General features: G+C 39.6%; 2 protein-coding genes across 3 annotated transcripts in view; one reads left to right on the forward strand and one right to left on the reverse strand.

The window, feature by feature from the left end:
- ETFRF1 (electron transfer flavoprotein regulatory factor 1) overlaps positions 1 to 6,093 on the reverse strand; it is a 9,242-nt gene extending 3,149 nt beyond the window's left edge. Inside the window, exon 1 of one of the 2 annotated variants that reach the window (XM_006090641.3) lies at positions 5,973 to 6,093. The gene's annotated coding sequence lies outside the window, so the exon portion shown is untranslated. The remainder of the gene's footprint in view (positions 1 to 5,972) is intronic. The other variant, XM_023755509.1, reaches the window with a different exon arrangement.
- An 11,790-nt stretch (positions 6,094 to 17,883) lies between these two features.
- CASC1 (cancer susceptibility 1) overlaps positions 17,884 to 26,339 on the forward strand; it is a 42,122-nt gene continuing 33,666 nt past the window's right edge. The window contains exons 1-4 of the mRNA XM_023755511.1: positions 17,884 to 17,963; positions 20,792 to 20,893; positions 21,744 to 21,881; positions 25,562 to 25,708. Coding sequence (XP_023611279.1) covers positions 20,864 to 20,893; positions 21,744 to 21,881; positions 25,562 to 25,708 — 315 coding nt within the window. The 5' untranslated portion in view covers positions 17,884 to 17,963; positions 20,792 to 20,863. The remainder of the gene's footprint in view (positions 17,964 to 20,791; positions 20,894 to 21,743; positions 21,882 to 25,561; positions 25,709 to 26,339) is intronic.

The following is a 26,339-nucleotide window of genomic DNA, read 5'->3' on the forward strand; positions in this document are numbered from 1 at the left end:
CCCTACTGCCCACCCTGCGACTGATGCCCCAACTGCCCCCTCTTCCCCCCCGCCAGCCTGCTCCCCAATTCCCCCCCATCGGCTGCTGCCCCAACTGCAGCCCCCCTGCGACTGCTCACCCCAACTGTCCCATCACCCCCTGCCAGTGTGCTTGCCCCCAACTGCCCCCCCTGCCGGCCTGCTCACCCCAACTGCACCCCCCTGCTGGCCTGCGTGCCCCCAACTGCTCCCCCTGCTGGCCTGCTTGCACCCAACTGCCCTCCCCTGCCAGCCTGATCGCCCCTAATCGCCTCTACCTCGGCCCCGCCATCATGGCATTGTCCGGAAGGATGTCCAGAAGGTCTCCCGGTCTAATTAGCATATTACTCTTTTATTAGTATAGATGATTTCAACCTTGCAGGAAAGTTGCAACACACTACAAATATTTTTTCCAGAACTATTTGAGAAGTTACTAACATGCTGTTCCATCAGCCTGAATACTTTGCATAGCCATCCAATAGAAATATAAGAGGCACTTAGGTGATTTTAGATTTTTTAGTAGTACATATTATAAAATAAAATCATTTAATAACATTCTTTATATTTAAAATATTATTTCAATGTATTACACTAGCTATTTTTTAAGGGCTTACAGGTACCCAGGACTTAGTTGCTACCACACTGGACAGCACAGCTTTAGAGTGTATTGTCCATGAATAAGGACATTTCCTACAGAACAATACAACGATCGGCATCAGGAAGTTAACACTGCTCTATTACTCCCATTTGATCAACAACCCCTTCATGTTCTGGCACTTGTCCTAAAGATGCCCTTATTGCACTAGGTGCCCAGTGCACAAATCTGTGCACCTTAAAAGGAACTGTGGGCCACAAGTCTGTGGTGGGCACAGGGGTGGGTTTTGGCCCATCCTCCGTGCCCCTGCCCAGCCCCTCCCACCACAGTCCCTGGTCCCCTGTCTGCTGGCAGCCCCGCTCCCACCGCCACCGCTCTCATGCACCAGCTCCGCTCGCACCTGCTGACGGTACAGAGTGACTGGGGTCGGTGCCAGCAGTTGGGGCGAGCGGTGGCTGCTGCTCTGATTGCCCCTCAGGAGCAGGGGGAGGTGGAGAAGCCCTCAGGGGCTATTGGGCTGGCATCCGCTGCTCGCACCTGTTGACAGTGCTGAGTGATCGGGATCAGCACCGGGCACCGGCAGCAGGTGTGAGCGGCGGCTCCAGCACTGGCTGTGGGTGCGAGCGGGGCCGTTGCCAGCAGCGGGTGCAAAAGGCGGCTGCCGGCCCCGATCGCCTATCAGGAACAGGAGGAGGTGAAGAAGCCGTGAGGGGTTATCAGGTCTGGCAGCTGCCACTCGCACCCCGCTTATGGCGCTGAGCGGTTAGGGCCAGCACTGGCGGTGCAAACGGTGGCTCTGGTGCTGGCAGCGGGTGCGAGTGGGGCCAGTGCCAGCAGTAGGTTGAGCACTGGGCAGGACCACAGCACACGGGAGCAAAGAATTTTCAGTAACTACCAGAGGCTCGCCCTGATGACAGCGACCTGCGCCCTGCCTTGGTCTGGCGCCCCTGCTCACCTCCACCATCCCGCTGCAGCCGACGCCCGCCATGTTCTGTGCATGCCCCCTTGTGGTCAGCACACGTCATAGCGACTGGTTGTTTGGTTGTTCAGCTGTTTGGTCTATTTGCATATTAGGGTTTTATATATAGATAGATAACAAAAAGATCGAATCCAAGATTACACATTGCCCATGTATTTTGTAGAATGTGTCTCATGGTGATGTTAACTCATGGCTAGATTAAGGTTATGTAGTTTGGGCAAACATATTACAGACATGATGGTTTGTTCATTTTATTGTATCTTATCAGGTGGACACAGTTCCAATTTGTTTATTATGATTGATGTTAATTTTGATCACTAGATTAAGGTTTGGATTCTCTGTAAAGTTACTCCCCCTGGTTTGAAGTTAGTAAGCATTTTGTGAGAAGTACTTTGAGATTACATATAGATATTCCTGAAAAACCTTTCATGTTGCAAAAACATTAAAAATAACAGGGTTTTGGGGGGGAAATAGGTTTGGGACAGACAACTCAAATCCTATGCAACTAAACAACTAATAAACAGAAACTGGTACTTGGAGAGTTAATTTGGATCACTTGGGTTTCTCTGAGCCTAGCTGGAGACTCACAGAGATGTTTAAACTGCTAAAAATAATAGAGTTAGGGGCTGGAGATGAAGAAAGGATCAAAAGAGGCAGGAGGAAGTCTTTGGGGATGATGGATATTTATCATGATTGTGGTGATGATTTCATAAGTGTATGCATATGTTTGGTTTATCAAATTGTATTTATATTTTAAATAAATGTAGTTTATTCTATGTCAATTATACCTCAGTAAAACTTTTTAAATGCTAAAAGTAGGGTTGGTAGAAACTGAGGTACACATGGAAGTAGAGAGCTATACAGCGGTCGCCAACTGGTGGTCCGCGGACCAATGGTGGTCCGTGAGGTCTGAAAGGTTGGCGACCGCTGGTTTAAGGAAACCTTTGGACTTGACACTTAGTGGTCAGAGTAGGTGGTCCAGTCTGCCACCAATCAATAGTTGCATACAGTGGAGTATGCTTCTCTGGAGAAGGAGCCCTGAGTGTAAGCACCTGTTTAAAAATTTTAAAAAATATACCTGAATGACTCCTGCTGATAGTAGAGCAACTAAGTGAAGACTTTCATTTTATGCTGAAGTTCATAAATCACATAGGAACCAACATCCATGTTAAAACTTGTATAATCCCCTTTTTACTAGTTCATGAACTAATTCACATAACAAGCATACAATGTAACAAAACAATTCCTTTTCCTTTGAGTTCATTAATGTTAGTTTACTCTCAATTTCTGTTGTTTTCCTTCAAGTTGTTTTTTTTCCCCCCTGCTTGCTTTTGCTGCATCACTTCTGAGCTTTTCTCCAAAGACTGGTAAATCTTTTCTGTCTATTAGAAGTAAAAGGCCCAAAAATGCATTTTAGAATATCTGCATACATGGTTGCAACTTACTTTGACCTTTACCTAGGAGGATTTGAGTGGGCCCTTTATTGGGGAACCACTGATGTCAATCTTAGATCTTTCCTCTTGGGCTGGTCAGATTCCCCAAAGAAATACCTTTCAATCTTCTGAGGATTTGCCTATTCAGTATTAACAGGGGCCTTGCATTCAGTATTATGTATGCCCAAATTAACTTAATTTCCTTTCACTGTAGTTCTCATGTACTAAGTATGCCTAAAGACACCCCAGTTCAGATTTTGTCCATAAATAAACCTCCAGTCTTCTATGGGAGTGAGAGGGCACAGTCACTTGGAGTTGTTTCTCACATAGCTTTCACTTAATCCTCTTTGCTTCATTTTTCATTTCCAATTCCAATGGCCCTGTTCCAGTGCCTTTTGAGAATGATGCAGTATAAATGGAGCTCTTCTGGTGTGCTAAGTAAGTCAGTCACCTGTTCTGCAGCTTCTAAGTCTTAGTGTCATCTCCCCTCTAATTTTTCCAATTTATTATTATGGCCCTTTTAATGAAAATTTAGTGGAGTTTTGGAAGGGAGTGAAATTAGATGGGTGTATTTAACCCGCTATGTCAATACCTAATTTCATTTTTAAAAATGTTTCTTGTTTGGCTGAGAAGCATTTTCCAATGTGGTTTAACCTTATTGAAGAATGACTCTTAAAACCATGTGATTTTAAAATAATTCTAAATTCAATCTACATAGGTATAATTTCAAATTGCAAATGATAGCCTGTTTTATTCCTGGGAAAGAGCATAGTTTTATTTAATTCACAATCTGTAAATTTGTGAAAGCTTTTAGAGATATGGTTTAAATTGTCCTTTTTTAGCTGTTGTTCTTTTTATAAATTAATAAAGGATTTTCCCAGCAAAAAAAGTAGCTGATATGACTAAGGTAAATTTTCCCCATTCTTTGCTATGTTAATTTAAACAGATTAAGGCAGTTTATTATTGTACACTGGCATTCAGGCATTTACGTGTATTTTGGCCTTTGGGAAAAATAGGTCTCCTATTTTTAGGGTTTGCAATTGGTGAACAATTTAAGTGCAGCAGAGACCTGGGACTGCTCCTTAACCTTGCAACAAGTTATGGTGGTTTCTGTTCTTTGTAAAGAGCCAGATGAGTTAGGGATGAAAATAAGTCCCCCTTCATTCTGAGGATGCAGATGTGTGTAGTAGGCAAAGGCTGGGGGTAACAATCCCCGCTGACAGCTTTTCTAGTGACTGGGCTAAGAAGCTAAGACTTAATCATTAACTCCAGTCCTGGGTTAAGTAAGAATTGTCATTTTACTGGGGACTATGGCACTCAAAGCTGTTGTTAATCACTCTTCCCCATACAGTTCAGATGGCAATAAGAGCTGAAAGAAGCTGGCAGAGAAGGGCAATGCAATATTATTATTTATTGGGATCTGGTAGACTTGACTCAAATAGACGAAGCACATATCTCCAAAGTAGTTAAACCTAAAAAGGCTTCCCACAAAAACCGTATTCCAACACAACTGCCAGCACGGAAGCATATGTAATCAGAGAGGTTGGTGGCAAGAGATGTTGCTCCCAAAGGCTAGCATACAGCTTGGTCTCTAGTCCGACCTAGAAGCCAGATGATATAAGTGAGTTGAAAGGAGACGGTTATGTATGTTCAGAACGGGTAGGCATTATGCCTGTCTGAAGGAAAGAGGAACACTTCCTTACTCTTAACGCAGCTTGCAAGAGAAGTACTGGAGGAGAACCAAGCTCACTGGCATAAGCTCTTACAGCGCGGTGACCCCTAGAACACAGTCCAGTTTGTCCTGTCACATCCATAGCAATTCCGGGCGGGGGGGGGGGGGGGCGGAGGTTGGTAAGAGTGAGAGTTTGAGCAAGTCCTCTCCCCTGGAGGCCCCCCATTTTAAGGGAATTTGGAAATATCACCTCCTTTCCCCACTCAGTCCTAGGTGAAGTGGACTGAGGGTTTTGTGGTCATAAAAAGTCGTCTGGTTGAAAACAATTTAAAACAAAAGCTTACTTCCATTCCAAACGGCTTCAGAAGTAGACGAAGTCAACATTTATATGTTTATCTTACTACCGGGAATTTGGAGGTGGATGTCAACCATTCCACAACCTGGATTTCTCTTACAAGGGGGATAGTAACATTCTAACCCACAAAGACTAGCTCAGTGAGTAATATTTATGAACTCACTTAATGACGTTGGGATAGAGCATTATAAAATTAGAATTCAGAGATGAGAAATGGTGTCAACAATTTAAAGTATTTCATGCCATGTTATGCTAAAACAGGGTTTTGGGTCCTAAAATCATGGAGAATCCAGCTAGGGCTTTACAAGGCACTTAATTTCTTAAATCACTTAATTCTAGTTTTCTGTGGGTCTGAGTTGTCAGTGTCTCTTCATGTTGGGAGGAGTCACATCCTGAAGGTTGTGCTAGTGGTTATCACAATTTTTGACCTTGGGCGAATAACGTAATGGCCCTGGCTGGGCTTCAGCGACCTTCATCTGTAAGAAATAACTTCACCCAGGAATTGTTTCAGATCCTTCCCAGTGCTTGTTTACAGCGGCTCTTAGAAAAAAACGACACACACCTTGCACGGGAAATAAACAGAACCAGGTGCAGGAAGAAGAATCCGAAGGTCATGCATTTAAAAATAACCAAGCCACCTCTTATCTAAATGGCCGCACCCCGCTGGCCTAAGCTGTGGGGACCCGGAAAGCTGGGCAGCAGCCGGCCTGGGTAGCTGGGGTGGCCCCTGTCCTCCTGGAGGCCCTGACACACATTCGCCCAGCACGCTCCGGGGACAGAGGGAGGGGGGAGACCAGCAACGGCGGCGGCGCTCCGACACTTTCCCACGCCCGCAGCACCTCCTCGCCCGGAGCGTAACTTCCCCGCCTCCAGACCCCAGGTCCGCAAAGCACAAGGAAGCACCCGGGAGCTGCACTCACGCACTTTCCGGCGCGCCGCAGCCGTAAAGCTTCGCACCGCTTCCACTGTGCGTCTGTCACCCACGCAGCGCGGAGGGGCTGCGGGCGAGCTGTCACGGAGGGGGCGGGGCGCCGCCCGGAAGGACGCAGCGCGACTGCGCGGACCGTGCGGGCCGAAAGCGCTGTTTCCCTAGGGCGTCAGTGGGCGGGGCTTGTCGTCCTGACAACCCCAGAGCGTTTAGTCCGCAAGCTCGGCTTCGCCTCTTGCAGACGCACCGCGGAGGTCGTGCTTCACTGAGCATGGTGAGCCGGGAATGTGGGGGAACCAGGCGAAGGGGCGAGCACTGATTCTCCTTCCCAGGTGCTCAGTGATGAGAAGAACCCGACTTACGTTAGAGGGGAGCAGGTCGGCTTAGGAAAGAACCCCTAGCGCTGTTGGGGAGCGGCCTCCTCTCCATCCGTGGTCTTCCCGTCCGTAACCCGCGGACAGGTCAGAGGGGTCCCTAATCTCACACTGTTGCATGGTTTAAAACGTGGCCTCAGCCGAGTGAACATACTGATGTTTGACTCAAGGTGCGCAGCCTGCCCTGAATTTATTAGGATAACGCTTCTCGTGGTTGTGTCTTTCCCTACACTCCTCAGCTGTCTTCTCCAAGAACAGAGGCCAACATATAGCAATGAGATAATATCTTTCCCCATTTTTCTTACATGTGATTTCCGTCTTCTATGACTGAAATCAGAGGAAGTGGGAATGTAATTAGTTAATTATTTAAAAATTATCGGAAAATATGAAGTTCATTCTTTGTACTTATGCCCTCTGAACTTTGGGCACTACTCGCTAACTGATGCTCTTACGATTTGCAGGGAGGTGAGGATATGTGTTTATCCCAAACCTGCTTCACATTAAAAGCACTAGTGAGAGATGACAATTTGCTCATCTTTAAAATATGGCTACTTGAGGGCAGGGGCAATGCTATTTATATAGTCTGCTGTATAGTACTTATTTCAAAATGAAAGTATGCTAACTGTTGATAGCAAATATAATAATAAAAATGGAGCCCGTTTGCAAAAGTTATGTGAGAGCGAATTCTATTCCTCTTTATATCATCTCCAGCATTTTAGAGTGTCTTGTGTATAAATCATTAATAAATATGTGCAGTTTTCAAGAATGTATAATCTGCTTTGTGCCATTTTTAACATTTATATTTTATACTGTGATAATCTTATGGCTTGAACCAGTAATTTGCCCTATGTAAGTGTTCACATATGGAAAGTTTATAATCTTATAGTCATGTGATCTACAAATTCCTTACCAGAAATCTAATGGACACATGGGCCTGATCAGGAAATTACAAATAGTGTAACCGAAAAATACTTCTAATTATTTTTTGAAATACTTTGCTTTCCAAAATAATTTCCACATATTGCTGAATTCTGATTCTCTTTCTTATAAAAGCAATCATTTCACAGAAAGATTTTTCTATGAGATCATTCCTACACTTTCAAACTGGAATAAGTATCAACACTCAGTGACTTATTGTTCTTTGGAACCCTTTAAACTAGTTCCTTTCTGACTGGTACTCTGGTTAGTGATAGGGCATTTGATTAAACATGGATCATTGAATGATTGTATTAAGAAAGAGTGTAAAATTTACTTATAAAAGATGCTTCAGGGAGTGAACTATTTTATTTTAGTTTTTCCTAGACTTGCTTCTAGTCTTGTCTGAATTCTTTTTAAAAAGACTTTTGAGGTAATTTTAGATGTACAAAAAAGTTGCAAAGATGGTACAGAGACTTTCCTTATATTCTTTACCCAGCTTCTCCTAATTTTAGCATGTTACATAATCAGGGCACTTTTGTTAAAGTATTTGATTTTTCAAAAAATTTATCAATTCTTTTCTTTTTCCAAATTTTAGAGTACCAAAGCAAAGAAGGTAGGTAGAAATTTTCTCATCATAGTTTTATAATTACTGGCATTGTACAAACAGAATATTAAAACATTTTTAGTTAGTTTTCTTATAGTTTATACAATTTAGTAAGCTTACTTTGTAGATATTAATGCTGTTTAAATCATGAGGTTAATCCATTCATCACTTCACATAATTACCATTGTGTGTGTGTGTGTGTGTGTCTATGTGGGTGGTAAGAACATTTAAGATCTACTGCCTTGGCAGCTTTCAAGTATACAATACAGTGTTATTAACTATAGTCACCACATTAGATCCCCAGAACTTATTCATGTCAGAACTGAAATTTATACCCACTGACCAGCATCTGCCCATTTCCTCCATCCCTCCACCTCTGGCAATCACCAATTTACTCTCTGTTTCTATGAGTTTGGCTTTTTTAGATTTTACATGTAAGTGAGATCATACAGTTTCTCTGATTTAGTTCACATAACATAATGCCCTCAAGGTTTATCCATATTAATGCAAATAGCAAGATTTTGTTCTTTTTTATGGCTGAATAATATTCTATTGTATATTTTCTTTTTCCTTATCTAGTCATCTGTGGATAGACACTTAGATGGTTTCATGTCTTGGGTATTTTGAATAATGTTGCAATGAACATGGGGATGCAGGTATCTCTTCAAGAAAGTGATTTCATTCATAAAGTTTACATTCTATCTGGGGGTGGGAGGTGATGAAATAATATAAACCTATACAATAAAAGGCTAATATGCAAATCAACTGAATGGTGGAACGACTGGTTGCTATGACACGCACTGACCACCAGGGGGCAGATGCTCAATGCAGGAGCTGCCCCCTGGTGGTCAGTGCACTCCCACAGGGAGAACACTGCTCAGCCAGAAGCTGAGCTCATGGCTGGTGAGCGCAGCGGTGGTGGCAGGAGCCTCTCCCATCACCGAGGCAGCACTAAGGATGTCCAACTGATGGCTTAGGCCTACTCCCTGCAAGAGGCTCCCGGACTGCCAGAGGGAACAGGTCAGGCTGAGGGCTCCCACTCCCCCTGAGTGCATGAATTTCGTGCACCAGCCCTCTAGTTTTAAATGACTTGGAATATGCAGAAAACCAAGGAAGGTTGCAGTGAGAAATGTGTGGTAGAGGATAGTGCTGTACATATAGGGTGATTAAGGAAGTAAAATTTGAGAAGAGACCTATATGAAGTAAGAAAGTCAATAATTATCTGGCATATGACCACTTTAGACTGAAGAAAACAGTTATTGTGAAGTTGGCAGTGACCTTGTGAGAATACTGGAGTGGTGAGAATAGAGTGAGAGAGGTAGAAAGTGAAAGATAAAATATGGGGTGTGGTGGAGGAGATAACAGGAGACAGTTCATGGCCAAGTAGACCAAGATGAAATGTTTGAGTTTTTATTCTTAGGGTAATGGATAGCCTGAGAAAGTTGTAAACAAGAGTGACATGATATGATTTACATTTTTTAAAGGGTCAGTGGAAAATTCACTCTAGGGAAGCAAGAGTACAAGTAGGAGGATGAGTTGGGAAGCTGTTGCAGCAGTCTAGATCCAAGTCTTCGCACTGAAATAAATCAAATTCTAGAAGTAAAGAGGACCCTCAGAGATACGCAAAGGTTTTCTAGGGAGACAATGACACAGAGAACTTTATGGATATCAATTTCCAGATAATCAACTTCCATATTGATCTTTTCCTGGGGAAAATCTACAGTTTCAAAGTCCTGCCTTTTGCTATTACACTCTCCCCTTTCACAATCACCCTTTTGCTTTTCAAAACAAAGGCATATCTCTCAACCATTCTAATCTTACCCTCTGGCCTGGGCTATGAAACTAATGGATGATCCAAAACATTTATTCTGGCAAACCTTTCTTTAGTCATGGCACCAAGGACTTCTTGTTTTGTCTTGTAAGTGCTGAAATGTGGCATTAGGAGTTTTGAGATATTCTGTATTTCTTATATATTGTAGTATGGAGTGGTGGGACTGGTAATAATTTTTGTTCAGTGACATCACCCATGAGACTATTATCAAACAATGATGCACAAAAAACTATCACAATGTAATTCATTAATAAAACATCTAGACTCCAAAAATAACAATTTTTAAAAATAATTCTTTATTGTTGAAAGTATTACATATGTCGTCCTTTCCTCCCCCATTGACCCCCTCCAGCCCGCCCCCACCCCCTAACCCAGGCCTTCAGCACCCTATTGTCTGTGTCCATGGGTTATGCATATATGCATACAAGGTCTCAAAAATAACAATTTTTTTAATGAAAAAAGATTGAATATCAGTAAGTATTTAAATGAGCTTAATAGTTTTACATAGACCTCAAAGTCGTTTTTGAAACTTCCTACAACTTGAATTAGTATTACTCGTTTCAAAAGCTAGGAAATTGTACAGGACTATAGAAAAGGTTAGAATATCAGGTGCACTGTTGAAAGATCCACCACTGCCTTTACATCAATATGTTGTTTTTTTCCCCAAAAACCACTGCACTTCATAGAATACATGAAATAGCAGAAGACTTTAGATTGTAGGAGAAAATTGCCTTACAGATTGATGAATACATAGATGATTCCTGTCATTCCAGTTAATTTATAATTGCTCTTCCAGTGAAGAAAATATTAAGAAATGTTGATATTTGAATTATTTTTAGGAATACAACTTGTGAAGAGACTTTACAGAACTTGGTTTATTTTTATTAGAATTCATTTTATTTGAATAGACAGAATAGTAACGAAAAACCTTCAGGTATGGAACTGTACTTTAAATCCTATTTTAATTTAGGAATACAATATTCACAAACAAGCTTTGTTTGCCTAAAATTTTGTTGTGGAGCGCGAGTGACAGAATGACCAGAATTCCAGACCGATTAAAATTTGGAGAGCCTTTATTGACTGGCCAGTGTCCGCTCCTCCACTCGGGAAGCCCAAGAGAGAAGCGGCCACGACCATCTGCAGAGTCCAATATTTAAAGGGGACAACTACATCCGTGTTCAGGTTCCCATAGCAAGCAAAGCCAAGTTACAAAAGCTCATTGCGTAGTTTTAGCCAAGCTATTCATCATCCTCCTGTTATTCATTTCTGGGTAACTTAAAGGTCAGGACTATTCTTAATTTTGATCTGTCTGTTCTTTGTAGGCCGTTGCTCAGGTGTGTTAATCAGTTCCTAGAAACTTTGCACAGGCTGTCAAGCAGCTGAGGTGGCTAGGTAATTAAGCAGGCCTAAAAAATTTTTCTACTCTGTAACAATTTGAGTCCTGTTTTCTATGGGACATGCAATGTTGACCCTAAAATATAAATGATGTTAATTAAGCTCAGGTCATTAAAATTGCATCTTTTTAAAACAATGTGTAAGGAAATGGAATAAACTCATACCTGACCTCATAGTACAAACTGATGTAGCTTGTCATGAAGATGCATATTGACATGTTTATTTGTATTAAAATATGAACTCAGACTGTCTTCTGTCATTGTGATGTGGCCATTTGGTTTAATTGTGACATGACCAATTGGTTTAACTTTGAAAGCCAGACTTTGCAAATTAGGTAAATAGTAGACACTTTTTATTCTTTGAATGAGCAAAATCTGCAGCTTTAAAGTTTTGATCAACTTAAAATTAAAGCAAGTGGTGAGATAAAATAATTTTATAAAAAATATTTTTATTTTTTCCATTTCCAGTAATGTTGGACTTAAAAGATTTTTTGGATCAACTTTTATGCTGAAAACAAATAGTGCTGACTAAAATATACATATAGATCAAAGCTGTCATCTTAAAAGTATTTAGAGCTAATAAGATAGTAAGCAATTAACACAAGAAACCCTGTATGAAGGCAGAAACCAAAGAAGTAACAGAAGCTCTGTTATCGTGAGGTCATTTACAGACCTGGGCAAACTTGAACTTTGGTCTTAACAGCAACAATGGAAGCCAAACACAGTGGAATAATGTCTTCAGTAAATAACTGCCAATTTAGAATTCTGTAACAGTTCAAATAGTTTTCAAAAATAAAAGGGAAATAATACTTTCCCAGGCAAAAATTGAGTTTCCACCTACAAAACAGATTACATGTATAATGTATAAAACAATCATCATAATAATAATATGTGGATTCAAAAAATAAACTAAGATGTATGACAACAAACAATGCAACATTTTCATCAGTTGATATCCACATGTTGTAGGTAGTGGGAACAGCACCAGGTGTTAGGCCTGACCTGGGTTTAGCAACCTCAGTACTTGAGTTCTGGCTAGGAAAGAATTCAGAGCCAAGACTCAAACTTTAAGAGAACATTTATTTGGAAAATCACAGAGGAAGAATAAGTAATTTGTAGGAAAAATGGGCTTAAGAAACAAGTTATAACGGTAAAGGAAGGGCCCTTGGAGCTTAGACATGAAGAAGGCAGTGGTAATGCTCCTGGGAGAAGGGAGAGGGTGAAGGAGAGAGGGAAGGGAGAGGCAAAGGTGCATTGAGCTCCTGGGAGGAAGAGCGCACTGGGTCCTGGTCCTAAGGGTTTAAGGGTGGAGATTTTAGGGGAGGCACCAGGCGACGATCTCAGTAGAATATTCAGCAGCTTTCCCGGTGTGTCCATTCAGCGTCTAGGTCTCCACTGGTTGATTGATCCATGCCAGGGCAGGGCGTCATTATCTAATGCAGTCCATCCTCAAGTCAGCCACATCATCACTTGTCTGGTTTTGCTGCTTTTCTGGGCTTGGGGCTGAAATACAACTGAGGCCTGGATATTATTTCTAGGGAGGAAAGGTCACTCTGGGGCAAGGTCCCATTCTACAATTGTCCTTTGCTATGCACCCAGGGCCTTCTGCCCTGGTGATCTTCTGTACTTGGCCTACCGTCCGTGCTCTGCTCATGTCTGTCTAACTGCTTACCACACATACAGTGGAATATTTTTTTTATCTATAAAATGGAAATATCAGTACCTACTATACCATGGATAAACCTTGAAACATTATGCTCAGTGAAAGAGACCAATCACTAAAGACCACACATTGTATTATTCCAGTTAAATGAAATGTCCAGAATAGACAGATCTATACAGAAAATAGATGAGTGGTTTCCTAGAGCCAGGAGTTTGGGAGGGAATGGGGAAGGATGACTGCAAATAGATATGGGATTTCTCTTATGGGGGTGATAAAAATGTTCTATAATTGTGATGGTTGGTTGTACAACTTTGTGACTACATTAAAGCCATGAATTGTATACTCTAAATGGGTTAATTGTGTGGTATGTGAATTATATATCAGTAAAACTGTTATAAAAAGATACATGACAACAACATGCATGATTTGGGTAGGGAGAGAGTAAATTGAGTTAAGATGTTCTAAAGTCCATGTAAGGTTTCATAGTAGGATAAATGTAATCATATATTAGTTATATATGTGGACTTTCTAGAATAGCGACTAAAAAGATGTAAACACAGTATATAAATTCCAAACTAGTAGAGGGAAAATAGTGGATTGACAAAAAATAATCAATGGAAAAGATATCAAGAAAGAATACAAAATGACTGCCAAACAATACCCCGAAATAAAAAAAAGAAAGCTTGTCAGACTGAATAAAAAATAAAATCCACCTCTTGGTTTCTTGGTTCTTTTGGGCTCTTGGCTTTCTTGGTGCGTGGTGGGCTTTTTGTCCCTGCTCTCCTGCATTCTCCTACATGGCCCAAGGCTATGTGGACCCCACACGCTATGGACTACAACTAGGCCGATGCTGTACCGCTCCTGGCTCCAACATGAAAAGGAAACTGGACACTGGCTTTGCTTCCAGCTTTCCTGAAACCCCAGCTACACTTCTTCTCTCACTGGACTCTAATGGGACGTTGGAAACGCAGAGATTTAATTCCACGAAAAAGAAATCACGAGTTCTCCCGTGGGGAAAAATATTCAACAATAATCTTTTTACAAACACTATGCAAATAAAAACACAGAAAAGTTGAAAATAAGATAATGGAAAAAAGACGTGTTATGCAAATACTAGAAAAATGAAAGCTGATATAAAGTATATTAATATTAATATACAGCTATATTAATATTGTATACAATAGACTTTTAGGCAAAAAGCACTTCTAGAAATAAAGAGGGTCATTTGTAATGACAAAGATGTGACAAAGAAAATATAATTTTAAATTTGTATGCACCTAATTACAAAGACTTGAAATATACACTAGAAATTTAGAGAACTAGCAGTAGAAGTAGGCAATCATAGTGGGAGATTTTCTCTTTCAGTAATTAGAAGGTTGGAATAACATGAAGAACAAATCTAATGAATTAGACATGTTTAGAACATGGTACCCAACAAACAAAAATTTAAAATATATATATATTATCTTAACATCTACCTGCAGTAGATGTTAAGATAATGACCATAAAGGCCTGTCTGTCCAGCCTGGGAAAAGGACCAGATTGGTTAAGGGACACAGAACTCTGGAAGATCTACAAAATGGATTGGTTCCGGGCAGGATCCAGCGTCAGCCCACTAGAGCTTGGGAAGTTGATTGGTTAGTTTAAAGAAGTTCCTGGTCCTTCACAAACCCCAGGTAATATAATCCAAGCTTAACAAAGCGCTCTTGCCCAGTGGGACTGGCTCAGTTGGTTCCGTGTCCTCCTGTGCATCCAAGGGTTGCCAGTGTCAATTCCCAGTCAGGCATAGGCTTGCAGGTTTGGTCCCTGGTTGGGGCACCTGCAGAAGGCAACCAGGGCGATCTCTCTCTCTCCCCCTTTCTCTCTCTCTAAGCATGTCCTCAATTTAGGATTCAAAACAAAATGAAACTCCCTCGCTCTGACCCCATAACTCAACTCACACTAGCCGGAGTGCTCATGTATCCTCTCTGGACAGCCGCCATGTGACTCAGCAGCTGCCCGGGGCCAGGGGCGGGCAGCAAGTCCTGGCACAGTGCTAACCAGGAGAGCAGCCTAAGCTATCCCGGGAAAAACTGGACTCTATTTCCTTCTTGGGATAGCTGCCCCTCATATCTGAATGTTAAAATTTTGGGGGCACAAACTTAAGTATTATCTGCTCTGTAAAATTTTACTTGATCCCAGCTATTGAAAATAATCTCTCCTTCCTTCAAACTTGCAAAATAATTCTCTGTTTTGTCTGCTAGTCATAAAAATTTCTTTAATCTTTGTAGACATGTTGCTGTATTAAAACTGTTTTTACATATATCTTCTTTTAAACTTACAACAGTAAAAAGAGGTTCTATTTAGCACCACTTTAAAGATGTGAAAACTGGGAATGGGGAGTTACTTAAATTGTACATACTTGTCAGTATTACTCTTGCTGTTGAATAACTTATATGCTTATTTTTTTTCTTGTTTTCATACATTGTCCCTTAAGGCACTGAGTCAAGGCTTTGCACATAATAGGTTGTCCTATTTGAACGAGTGGAAGACTGGATTCATGGGAGCAAAACTGTTTTTCATAATTATGTTTTGAGGGAATGTGCTTGTAAGTTATTTGGGTATATGTTAATAGCCTTTTTTTTGAATGTTGTGGCCTTCGTGAAGACTGGCAATAAGAAAAAGAAATTCTCCAAAATTGAACGACTCAAGCAGCTACAAGAGGAGGAGGAGAAACGACTAAAAGAGGAAGGTACAAAATACAGTTATATACACAGTTATACTAATTTCATGTGTAGGTTATACCAACCATAGGTTGGTATTCCTGTAATGCAGTCAAAATATTTTTAAAGAATTTTCAAATTTCTTTAATTTTTCAAGTTTAATTTTTTATAACAGATGCCTACTATTTAAAGGATATCCGGAAAGTTGATAGTACACACAAATCACTTTCAGATATATCTTGAAGTAGAGTTGTCAGAGAAAATACAGGATGCTCAGTTAAATTTGAATTTCAGATAAACAATGGATAATGGTATAATTTGCCCCATGCAATATTTGGGACATACTTAAAAAAAAAACAACCCAAGAAAACAAACAGTTCATTATTTATCTGAAATTCAAATTACAACAGAGTATCTTTTATCTTTATTTGTTAATTCTGGCAATCTTACTTGAAGTATTTATATTTACAGATGAAATAGAGGCATCGGTGCTGATTGTGCAGTGAGAATTCTGACACTCAAATTCATTAAGTATGGGAAATACATGTTAGCAAGAAATACACACAACTACCTCAATTTTATAGTTTAACTAGAGGCCTGGTGCATGAAATTCTGCATGGGGGGGTGTCCCTCAGCCCGGCCTGCACCCTCCCCAATCTGGGACCCCTCGGGGGATGTCTGACTGCGGATCGGGCTTAAACTGGCAGCCGGACATACCTCGCACAATCTGGGACTGCTGGCTCCTAACTGCTCACCTGTCTGCCAGCCTGATTGCCCCTAACCACTCCCTGCCAGCCTGATTGATGCCTAACTGCTTCCCTGTCAGCCTGGTTGCCCCCAACTGCCCTCCCCTGCCGGCCATCTTGTGGTGGCCATCTTGTGATGACATGAGGGCATCGTGTGAGGGCACGAGGACCACCTAGGCTTTTATTAGTATAGATAATATTTATTTGCCAAATTTAAACAAATTTCATTTGTTTAAAATATCTATTAAAATTAAAAAATATATTAAAATAACAAAAAATTATTTTAAAAATGTAAATATTTCAAGTTGTTTTAGCTTTTCACATTAAAAACATCTGTGGATTCAGATTCAGGTTTTAAAAGTCTGTCTTCACGCCCTGACCGGTTTGACTCAGTGGATAGAGCATTGGCCTGCAGACTGAAAGGTCCCAGGTTCGATTCCAGTCAAGGGCATGTACCTTGGTTGCGGGCACATCCCCAGTGGGAGATGTGCAGGAGGCAGCTGATTGATGTTTCTCTCTCATCGATGTTTCTAACTTTCTATCCCTTTCCCTTCCTCTCTAAAAAAAAAAATCAATAAAATATATTTTAAAAAAAATAAAAGTCTGTCTTCAGGTTCCATATTAATTATTTATGTATAATCATATAAATCCTTTTTAGGTGACTATTGATAAGACTAGAACATCAGGATCTAGGACTTGGGGAATGTTTTATTATATTGGGTTAAACTTATATTCTTTAACATATGTGTCACATTTTCCTTTTGATAGTGAAAGCAAGAGAAGATTAAGGTCATTGCTTTGATGATGTAGATATCACAAGATTATAGAAATCCTCTGGAATTATTACCTCTCCTTAATTATTAATTATTCATGATAGATCTATCATTTTTCTATTGGATAAAATCATTATATGGACCTTTTTTTCTTTTTGGCCAGAACATTTAATCATGTTACTTTTTTAAAAGAAATCTAGCTCTTGTCTTATTTCTATCTACTTATATAAAAACCCTGGGTGTAACATCATGGCCAGAAGCGCGACCAACCGGAAGGAAGTCAGTTCTGCAGGGGTCATCTTGGAAATGGCTGCACCCTCCCCCAGCTGTTTCCTGGAGGGTGAGGTTTCAGGCAGGAACCCGCCCTCGGAGCAGAGTATGGAAGTGAAATGATTTGTAATGGATCTATTATTGAAGCTACCTTTGGAAATACTATATCTATAGATCAGTGGTTCTCAACCTTGGCTGCACATTAGAATCACCTGGGAATCTTTTTTTTTTTAAATATATTTTATTGATTTTTCACAGAGAGGAAGAGAGAGGAATAGAGAGTTAGAAACATCGATGAGAGAGAAACATCGATCAGCTGCCTCCTGCACACCCCCTACTGGGGATGTGCCCCCAACCAAGGTACATGCCCTTGACTGGAATCGAACCTGGGACCCTTGAGTCCGCAGGCCGATGCTCTATCCACTGAGCCAAACCAGTTAGGGCAGTTAATTCCCTTTTAATGTGCACGAATTTTGTGCACCAGGTTACTAGTCACATAATAAAGGTCATTACTTCTGTTATCATGATTGCATCTTGCAAATATCTGAAGGAACTTTAAGGGCTTAAAAATAGATTGATTTTATCAGTTAAAAAAAAATGTCTTTTTGTTCTTTAGAGGAAGCCCGTGTGAAATCTGAAAAAGAAGAACTAGCAAGGCTTGAAATAGAACAAATTGAGAAAGAAAAATGGCAACAACTTGAAGCAAAGGTAAATTAATGTTAGTGATGTTATTAGTGAAGACAAACTATATGGCTATCAGATCTGTTGGGCCATTTAATGTCATTCTCCTCCAGAAGCTACCAGTAATGTTTAGGCCTATCTGAACTGGCTTAACTCACTTAATTCTACCATAAGATTAATGACATATCATCCACATTTCACAGTTAAAGAAATTGAGAAATCAAGCTAGGTCAAAGCCAGACCTAGACATAAGTACTCTTGTATCTTAATATTTTTGTAAATATTAAGTTATTATTCTCAATCTGTTTTATAGATAATTAAACAGGGACCAAAAAAAAAAAAAATTCAAATTCTACCTCTTCTTTTTTAGTTTCACTTCTCTTTTTCACCAGAATTTTTCAGATCAGTAGTTCTGAAGTATTTTGATCTCAGGAAAAAAACAACTTCGTTACTCTTAAAAATTGAAGACCCACAAGGAGCTTTTTAAATATGAGTTATATCTATCAACATTTACCATAGTAGAAATTAAAACTGAGCGCCCTACCCTAGCTGGTTTGGCTCACTGAAGAGTCCCAGGTTCGATTCTGGTCAAGGGCATGTACCTTGGTAGCAGGCACATCCCCAGTAGCGGGGGTGCAGGAGGCAGCTGATCGATTCTTCTCTCTCATCGATGTTTCTAACTCTATCCCTCTCCCTTCCTCTCTGTAAAAAAATCAATAAAATGTACTTAAAAACAAACAAACAAACAAACAAACTGAGTGCCCTAGCCAGTTGCTCGATGGTTAGAGCGCCAGTGCTTGGACTGAAGGGTCTCGGGTTTGATTCAGGTCAAGGGCACACGTACCTATGTTTCAGGCTCCATCCTTGGCCCTGGTTGGGGCATGTGTGGGAGGCAGCCAATCGATGTGTCTCTCTCACATCGATGTTTCTCCCTCCCTCCCTCCCTCCCTCCCTCCCTCCCTCCCTCTCACTCTCTCTAAAACATCAAAGGAAAAATATCCTCAGGTAAGGATTAATGACAAAAAATAAGTAACTAAAAAATTTAAAAACATTATATTAATAGACTTAAACATTGTTAAAAAGAAACATTAATAAAAATTAATACACTAACATTTTAAGAAAACAACTATATATAATTATTTGTACATAATATATATTATTTCGTTATGTTATAATTAACATAAAACATTATATTAGTTTCAGGTGTGTAGCATGATTTAATACTTGTATATGTTGTGAAATAATCACCACAATAGGTCTAGTTAACATCCATCACCACACATTATATATATTTTTTTTAATTAGGAAAATGAGTGGCATTGGTTATGTTTTTAAAATCTCTTTAATGTCTGACTTAACAGAAGACAACTGGATTCTCATATCTACTTCAATATTCTGTTACAATGTGTATTTTTTACAGAAATATATGAAGAAAATCTGGCCTCACACAGATATGTAGTTGAAAAAAAGGAGGAATATTGCATTAGACTTTCAAATAATTGTGCATATTTTTCTTTATTACTGTACCAAAAATCAATAAGTGGTAGTTCTTAATGTGAAATCTAAAACCATATCAATGGACTTTTTATACTCTATTACACTGAAACATTGATCTATTTTACACTGTGAATAAATCTTGTATTCATGCATGATTTTGCAGTTGGTTCCTTGGAAAAGTTTGGTTCACTGAATTATTTGCTTGCAAATGTGGATACATTTTTATTTATTTTATTATTACTATTTTTTAAATTCTCACCTGAGCCTATGTTGACTGATTTGAGAGAGAAAGGAGGGGGGGGCGTGGAGAGAGAGAAACATAAGTCAGTTATCTCCCATTCGCACCCCGACACGGGGGTGGAACCTGCAGCCTTTTAATGTACAAGATAACGCTCCAACCAACTGAGCCACCCAGCCAGGACACATATTGACACATTTTATTATTCACTGCAAAAAAAAGAAAAAATCACAAGCATGCCCTGGCCGATTTACTCAGTGGTTAGCGTGTCGGCCCTTGGACTGAAGGGTAGTAGGTTCAATTCCCAGTTAAGGGCACGTATCTTGGTTGTAGGTGAGGATTAAAATGAATTAAATTTAAAAACCACAAACATTAATATAATCTCTAATCAAATCAGAAAAAAGTTCTTAAGGATTTCAAAACTCTCACAGTGGTAGATACCAATTTTCTAAAATTTGAAATTTATTTGAAAGCTTGAATTGGCAACAAATGCTTTAAATTGTCTCCTGGAAGTGACATGCTCAATTCATTCATTTTTGAGAGAATGTCTGCCATAATACTCAAATAAGTACACAAGAATTTATTCCTCAAGATGATATTGTCTGTTGATATGCAGCAGACATACTTTATGCTTACTTCCCATTTTATCACACAAAATATTAAAAAGACATATACTGAAAGGCTGAAATTTAATAAAATTAATAATCACTTTTTCATCTGGTCAATCTCACATGAAACTGGCAGTTTAATACCCATCCCCCCTGAAGAATATGGCCACTAGTACAATTTGTGCCTTGATTTACGCTAAGTCGTCTGCAGTTTCCTACCATCTTGCACCATCAGTGCAAATGTGTACACTGTGAGGAAGGCAGGTAAAGTCTCAGTATCATTGTGAAAAGGTATTTGACCTCCCACCTCCCGAAAGAGCCTTGGGATACACCAGGAGTTTGCAGACCACACTTTGCAAACCACGGTTTCAGATGAAACCTTTTAGAAATATCAGTTACATTCAAGCTCATTATAATATTTGTTCTGAAATGAAATACTTTGCCAAGTAAATTTTATGCTACTTATGAAACACAAAGCTGAAATTAAAAATCTATGTATTCCCATGCAACAGGATCTAGGAAGGAAAAATGAAGAACTCGAAGAACTTTATTTATTAGAGAATTGTTTTTCTGAAGCAGAGAAAATGAGACGAGAACAGAGATTGCATTCTCAGGTAAGACTTATTGTTATTCTTTTTTTGAGATAATACTTTTGTACCACAAGAGGGAGTTATAGTCCGATATCTTTTTTAGTCTTAAGAAATTCTAAATTTGTCTATAAAAACAATCTCTAATATGACAGATTAGTTATAGCGACGTAAACTCATATAGCTTTGCAGACAACTATTTGTCAATAATAAGGTCCTTGAAATATTTACATCCTTTGACTGATTTAATTTTTGGAATCTTTACTGAGGAAATTATCCTAAATTAAAATATAAAAACTGGATCTGAGGCAAGCTAGTGTTGCTCAAAATGGCATTAACTTTAGAAATAATATAGGTGATTATCAGAAGAAAAAGGAAAACCTGTAATAGTATGACAAAATATGATTATGGTATAATTTTAAGCAAAATATTTTAAGTACAATATGATTACAAATGTAGAATTTGCATAGATTACAAAATGACTGGAAGGGTTCCTACTAAAATGCTAATGGAAATGAACAGTTAGTAATCATTTAAGAAGTAGAAATTAGCCCAAGTGTTGGCTTTTGTAAATATAGGAGCTCTAGGATTAGAGAGGAAAGCAAAAACAAAGCCAGCCCATATATTGTTTTAAAAATTAAAATGACAATAAATATGTATTTATTTGAATGCTTGAAAATTATTTTTCTGAAGAAAATTTGGTTATTTTAGAGATAAATCAAGTAACTGGTTAAAGTCATAATATATCTTTAGCCTAAATTGGGAAAACTAGGTTATGAGAGCTCATACTTAAACAAGAATTTACTCTTACTTAAACATAATTTACTCTTTGGTTGAATTGCATCAGTGTGAACCTTCAAATATTTTTACTCTACAGTGGATGCACTACATTCAATGCGATGGGTGTCCTGACCCCTCAGTAGCCCAGGAAATTAACACTTTCATTAGCTTATGGAAAGAGGAAAAAAATGAGACATTTGAGGAAGTAATTGCAAAGAGTAAACTAGTGCTATATGTAAGTACTTGAGTATTATTCTATAATTTTAAATTACTTAAATTACAAAATAATTCCAAAAATAGAAATTAAATAAATATGATTGTTGTCAATTAATAACACTGTTGCTTCCTTGGCTATGGAGAAAAATATTTGCTAACCTTTTTTTTTAAAAAAAAAAAACTCCTAAAATCCTCTTGATGCCTAAGGTGAGGTCAACATAACATAAATGTGAAGTATTAATTGTAATGTGTATCTAATTCAAGTGAAAAATTAAGTTTCTTCTATTTATGTAAATAATTTAGGGGGAAAGTGCATACTTTTATTATCAGCTGGCATTATTCACTATTCAGTGATGCAGTACACATGTTTTTATTGTTAACTATGTGCCAGGCACCTACTCATTCAGGCAGGGAAAGTATAAAGATGATTAAGAATATCCTATGTTCTATTTCTGCAAACAGGATGGACAGACTAGCCTGAAGAATTATCACTTTACAATAGACTTAAAAATGCTAGAAAACATTTTTCATTTATTTTTATTTTTTAAAGTTTTCCCCTTCTTTTTGTTGTATTTCCTTTCATCTTTATTGTTGAGAGTATTACAGATGTCCCCCCACTTTTTCCCCTTATTGCCCTCCTCCACCCAGATCCTTCCCACCCAGGCCTTTACCACCCTATTGTCTGTGTCCATAGGGAATGCATATATGCATATAAATTCTTTAGTTAATCTCTTTCTAACCCTCCCTACCTCTTCCCTCTGAGATTCATCAGTGTGTTCCATGTTTCCATGCCTCTACTTCTATTTTATTCATCCGTGTGTTTTGTTCATTAGATTCCTTCGTTTATTTTGATTTTTAGATTCAATTGTTGATAGATATATATTTATTGCCATTTTGTTGTTCATATTTTTATATATTTTCTTCTTCTTCTTCTTCTTAAAGAAGACCCTTCAACATTTCATGTAGTACTGGTTTGGTGGTGGTGAGCTCCTTTAGCTTTTTCTTCTCTGTGAAGCTCTTTATTTGATCTTCAAATCCAAATGATAGCTTTGCTGGGTAGAGCCTCCCACACACCGTGAGGTATTTCACACCAGTGGATTCATCATACAGTGTTCTCGCCATTGCATGTGCTCTCTACCAGGGAGGCTGCCATGGTCTGATACTGGGCCGGGAGTCTGGTGCTCTGCCATTAGCAGGGAGGCTGTGGGAGGTAGCACTGGAGTTGGCTAGTGAGGAGCGAGAAGTGGTATCTTGCTGTTACGAATGTGGGAAGTACAAGTAATGAGTAGTAGGGAAGATGAGAAAAGGGTAAGTGAAAGGAGACAGCAGAAGAGAGAAATTACAGCAATGGGAAACTAAAGCAGGAAGGCACAAGAGCAACAGAAAGGACTGGAGAGCAGAGAACCCAAGGTAAACATCAAGTTCCAGGTTATCAAATTATTTCTTTGACAAACTCTGAGATAACGCTTACTATGCCAGGCTTTGGAAAGAGTAACTTGCTGAATTTTCATCATAACCCTGTGAGGAAGGCACCATCATTCCCATTTTACAGATGAAGCTGAGGCAGAGAGATGTCAAAGAACTTGCCCAGGATCACACTGGTAGTAAGAGGTGACTAGAACTGAAACCCACTGTCTGGTTTGAGTCCATACTACTCTACACTATCATGTTGCCTCTCCTAATTTAGAAGTTTTCTATTTATCATCTGTGTCAGTGTTCAGAGCTAAATTCTGCCACTTACTAGTTGTTCCTTGATCATGCTGTGCCTCAGTTTCTCCCAATACTTTAAATATCTTGCCACCCTTTCCTTGCTTGCATGGTTTATGAGCAGTTGGTTGTAACTATTTGCTCCTCTAAAGGTAAGACTTTTTTCCTACCAGTTTCCATCAGGATTTTAAAATTTATCTTTTGTTTTCTATAGCTTGAAAATGATATGTTTAAGTATAATTTGGCGGGGGGGCGGCATTTATCCTGCTTGATGTTCTTTGAGCTTTGTGGAACTGTGGTTTGACCTCTGACATCAGTTTAGAGAAATTCTTAGTCATTATTATTTCAAATATTTCTTCTGTCCCTTCCTCTCTTTGTTCTCCTTTTAGTATTCCCATTATGTGGGGACTGCTCTTAGTCATTGTCTCACCATCCTTGGATATTCTGTTCTGTTTTTCTTCCAGTCTTCTCTCCTTTGCTTTTGGTTTTCCATTCTATTGATATGTCCTCCAACTCAGAGATTCTTTCTTCAGCTGAGTGTAGTCTGCTAGCGAGCCCACCAAAGGCATTCTTCAATTCTGTCCCAGTGTTTCTGATCTCTAGGATATCTTTTTGGTTCGTTCTTAGGATTTCCATCTCTCTGCTAATGTTATCCACCTATTCTTGCACGGTGACTTCTTTATCCACAGAGTCCTTAGCATATTATGTTCAACACAGTTGTTTTAAATTCTCGGTCCGATCACTCCAACATCCCTGCCATGTCTAGTTCTAATGCTCTGTCTCTTGAAATTGTGTGGGTTTTTTTGTGTGTTTTGTTTTTGCCTTTTGGTATGCCTACTCATCTTTTCTTGAGAGCAGGACCTGATGTGGTGGGTAAAAGGAACTGCTGTAAACAGGTGTTGAGTAAGGCGGTGGTGAGGGATGGCAGGGGAGGGGCAGCTTTCTCTAGTCCTGTGATGGGCCTCAGTTCTAGCAGCCCTGTGCCCCTGGGGGCAGGAACTTCACACGTGTCTTTAATTTATTGTACCTCTCAGGTGGAGGGGTGACTGCAGCCAGCTGGGGTCATCTCTTTCCTGTCCCCCAGGTGGGGCAGGTCTGATAAAACTCCAGCGGGTCCCCAGGTGAGGCAGGTCTGATAAAACTCCAGCGGGTCCCCAGGTGAGGCAGGTCTGATAAAACTCCAGCGGGTCAAGCTCTCGTTAAGTCCCGGCGCATTTCACAATGGTTCCCTTTCCCCTCCCAGTGCCGGAGCACGAGGGGATGTTTCTCCTGCGTTTACTGTGGGGAATGGTGGAGCTCCTGCGGGTCCATGCCACAGTGCTGTGGGCTCCCCGGCTCCCACGACCCTGTCCTCCGCGCTGAGCCTCCAGCAGCTCGTTTCTTACAGCTCAGGGCCCTGGTTCCGGCCCAGGTTCCTGCTCAGTCCGGTCCCTGTATTCACCTGGGAGTCTCTCCAATCGTGGGGGGCAGGGACTTGCCCTGTGTCACCCCTCACTTATGGATCAAAGAAGAGTTGCTGACTTTCCAGTCTGCTCAGCTCTTTACTTGCTGGGACATCTATAAAGTAGGCACCATAACAGGACCCGCGTCACAGAGTTAGGAAGAGGATCCAGTGAATTAGAACACACACAGCGTTTAGAATAGTTCCGGGCACCTGGTAAACATCCAGTAAACGCTGGTGATGTTCCTCCTCCTCCTCATTGTTCTCACCTTGGTGCGGTTCCTATTGTGCCCCAGTCTTAGGTAGTGAACGATCTGTTGTTACTCCTGCTTGAGAATTCTTAGCGTGGAGTTCTGGGAGGAAATAACGGTTTTTCTGTGCTCTTAAAGAATATAAAAATTATTTCTTCTATTTATTTTACTGACAATAAGATCTGTTCTTCGATTCAAAAATATTAGAATATCCCCCTTTTCACCTTTTCTTTCTTTGTCAGAATTGATTTACTTTTATAGTACATTTTTACCTCACAGTTTTTACTTTTTGCTTTATAGTTAATTGATAGGTTGAAGTTAATTTTATTGGAAACGCCATCTCATGACTTGCAAGAGAAAAGCATCGTGCAGTACCAGGGCTCCATTGTGGAGCTGCGGGAACTCCTCCACCTTAAGTTCAACATAGCCACGGAGCTGCTGCTCAGGGTGAGTGCGCATTTGCTCGGATGTTAGGATTAACTTCTATAAGGGCTAAAATAAGGGTATGCTATATAATTAAAAATCCAGCATTTTTTAATTTAAAAATTAAAAGGTTCAGAAAAGTCAGTGGAATAATTTAAGGCACATGTATTTATCCACTTTTAACAACTGTAAATATTTTTAAAGAAATAAAACATCAATATAGCTAAAATCTAGTTTTCTTTTATTATACTTGATAACGTTTACTAGGATCACTATAAAAATAAATTCACAAGACATTATATATTAGGTATTTTCTCTAGATCAGTTGGTACAGGATTACAATTATTGTAGTCACTATGTTTTTCTGAATAACTTAGCACTAATGATAATATCCAAATAACCATAAAACCATTATTATACCTAAGAAAATTCATAAGAATCCTATAACATCTTCTAATATCCAGTTTTATATTTAAATTTTCCCTAATACCCCATGGATATCATCTATAGCTGTGTTTTATATTTTTAAATCAGAAAACCATCTAAGGTCACATTGCTTTTGGCTATTCTGCCCCTTTTTCTTTTGGTCTAGAAAACAGTCCTAGCCTTGGTATAGTCTTGGTAGCATATGTTCTAATTCCTTAGAGAACTCCAA

The sequence above is a fragment of the Myotis lucifugus genome, unplaced genomic scaffold, assembly GCF_000147115.1.
Source record: "Myotis lucifugus unplaced genomic scaffold, Myoluc2.0 scaffold_78, whole genome shotgun sequence".
NCBI lineage: Eukaryota > Metazoa > Chordata > Mammalia > Chiroptera > Vespertilionidae > Myotis > Myotis lucifugus.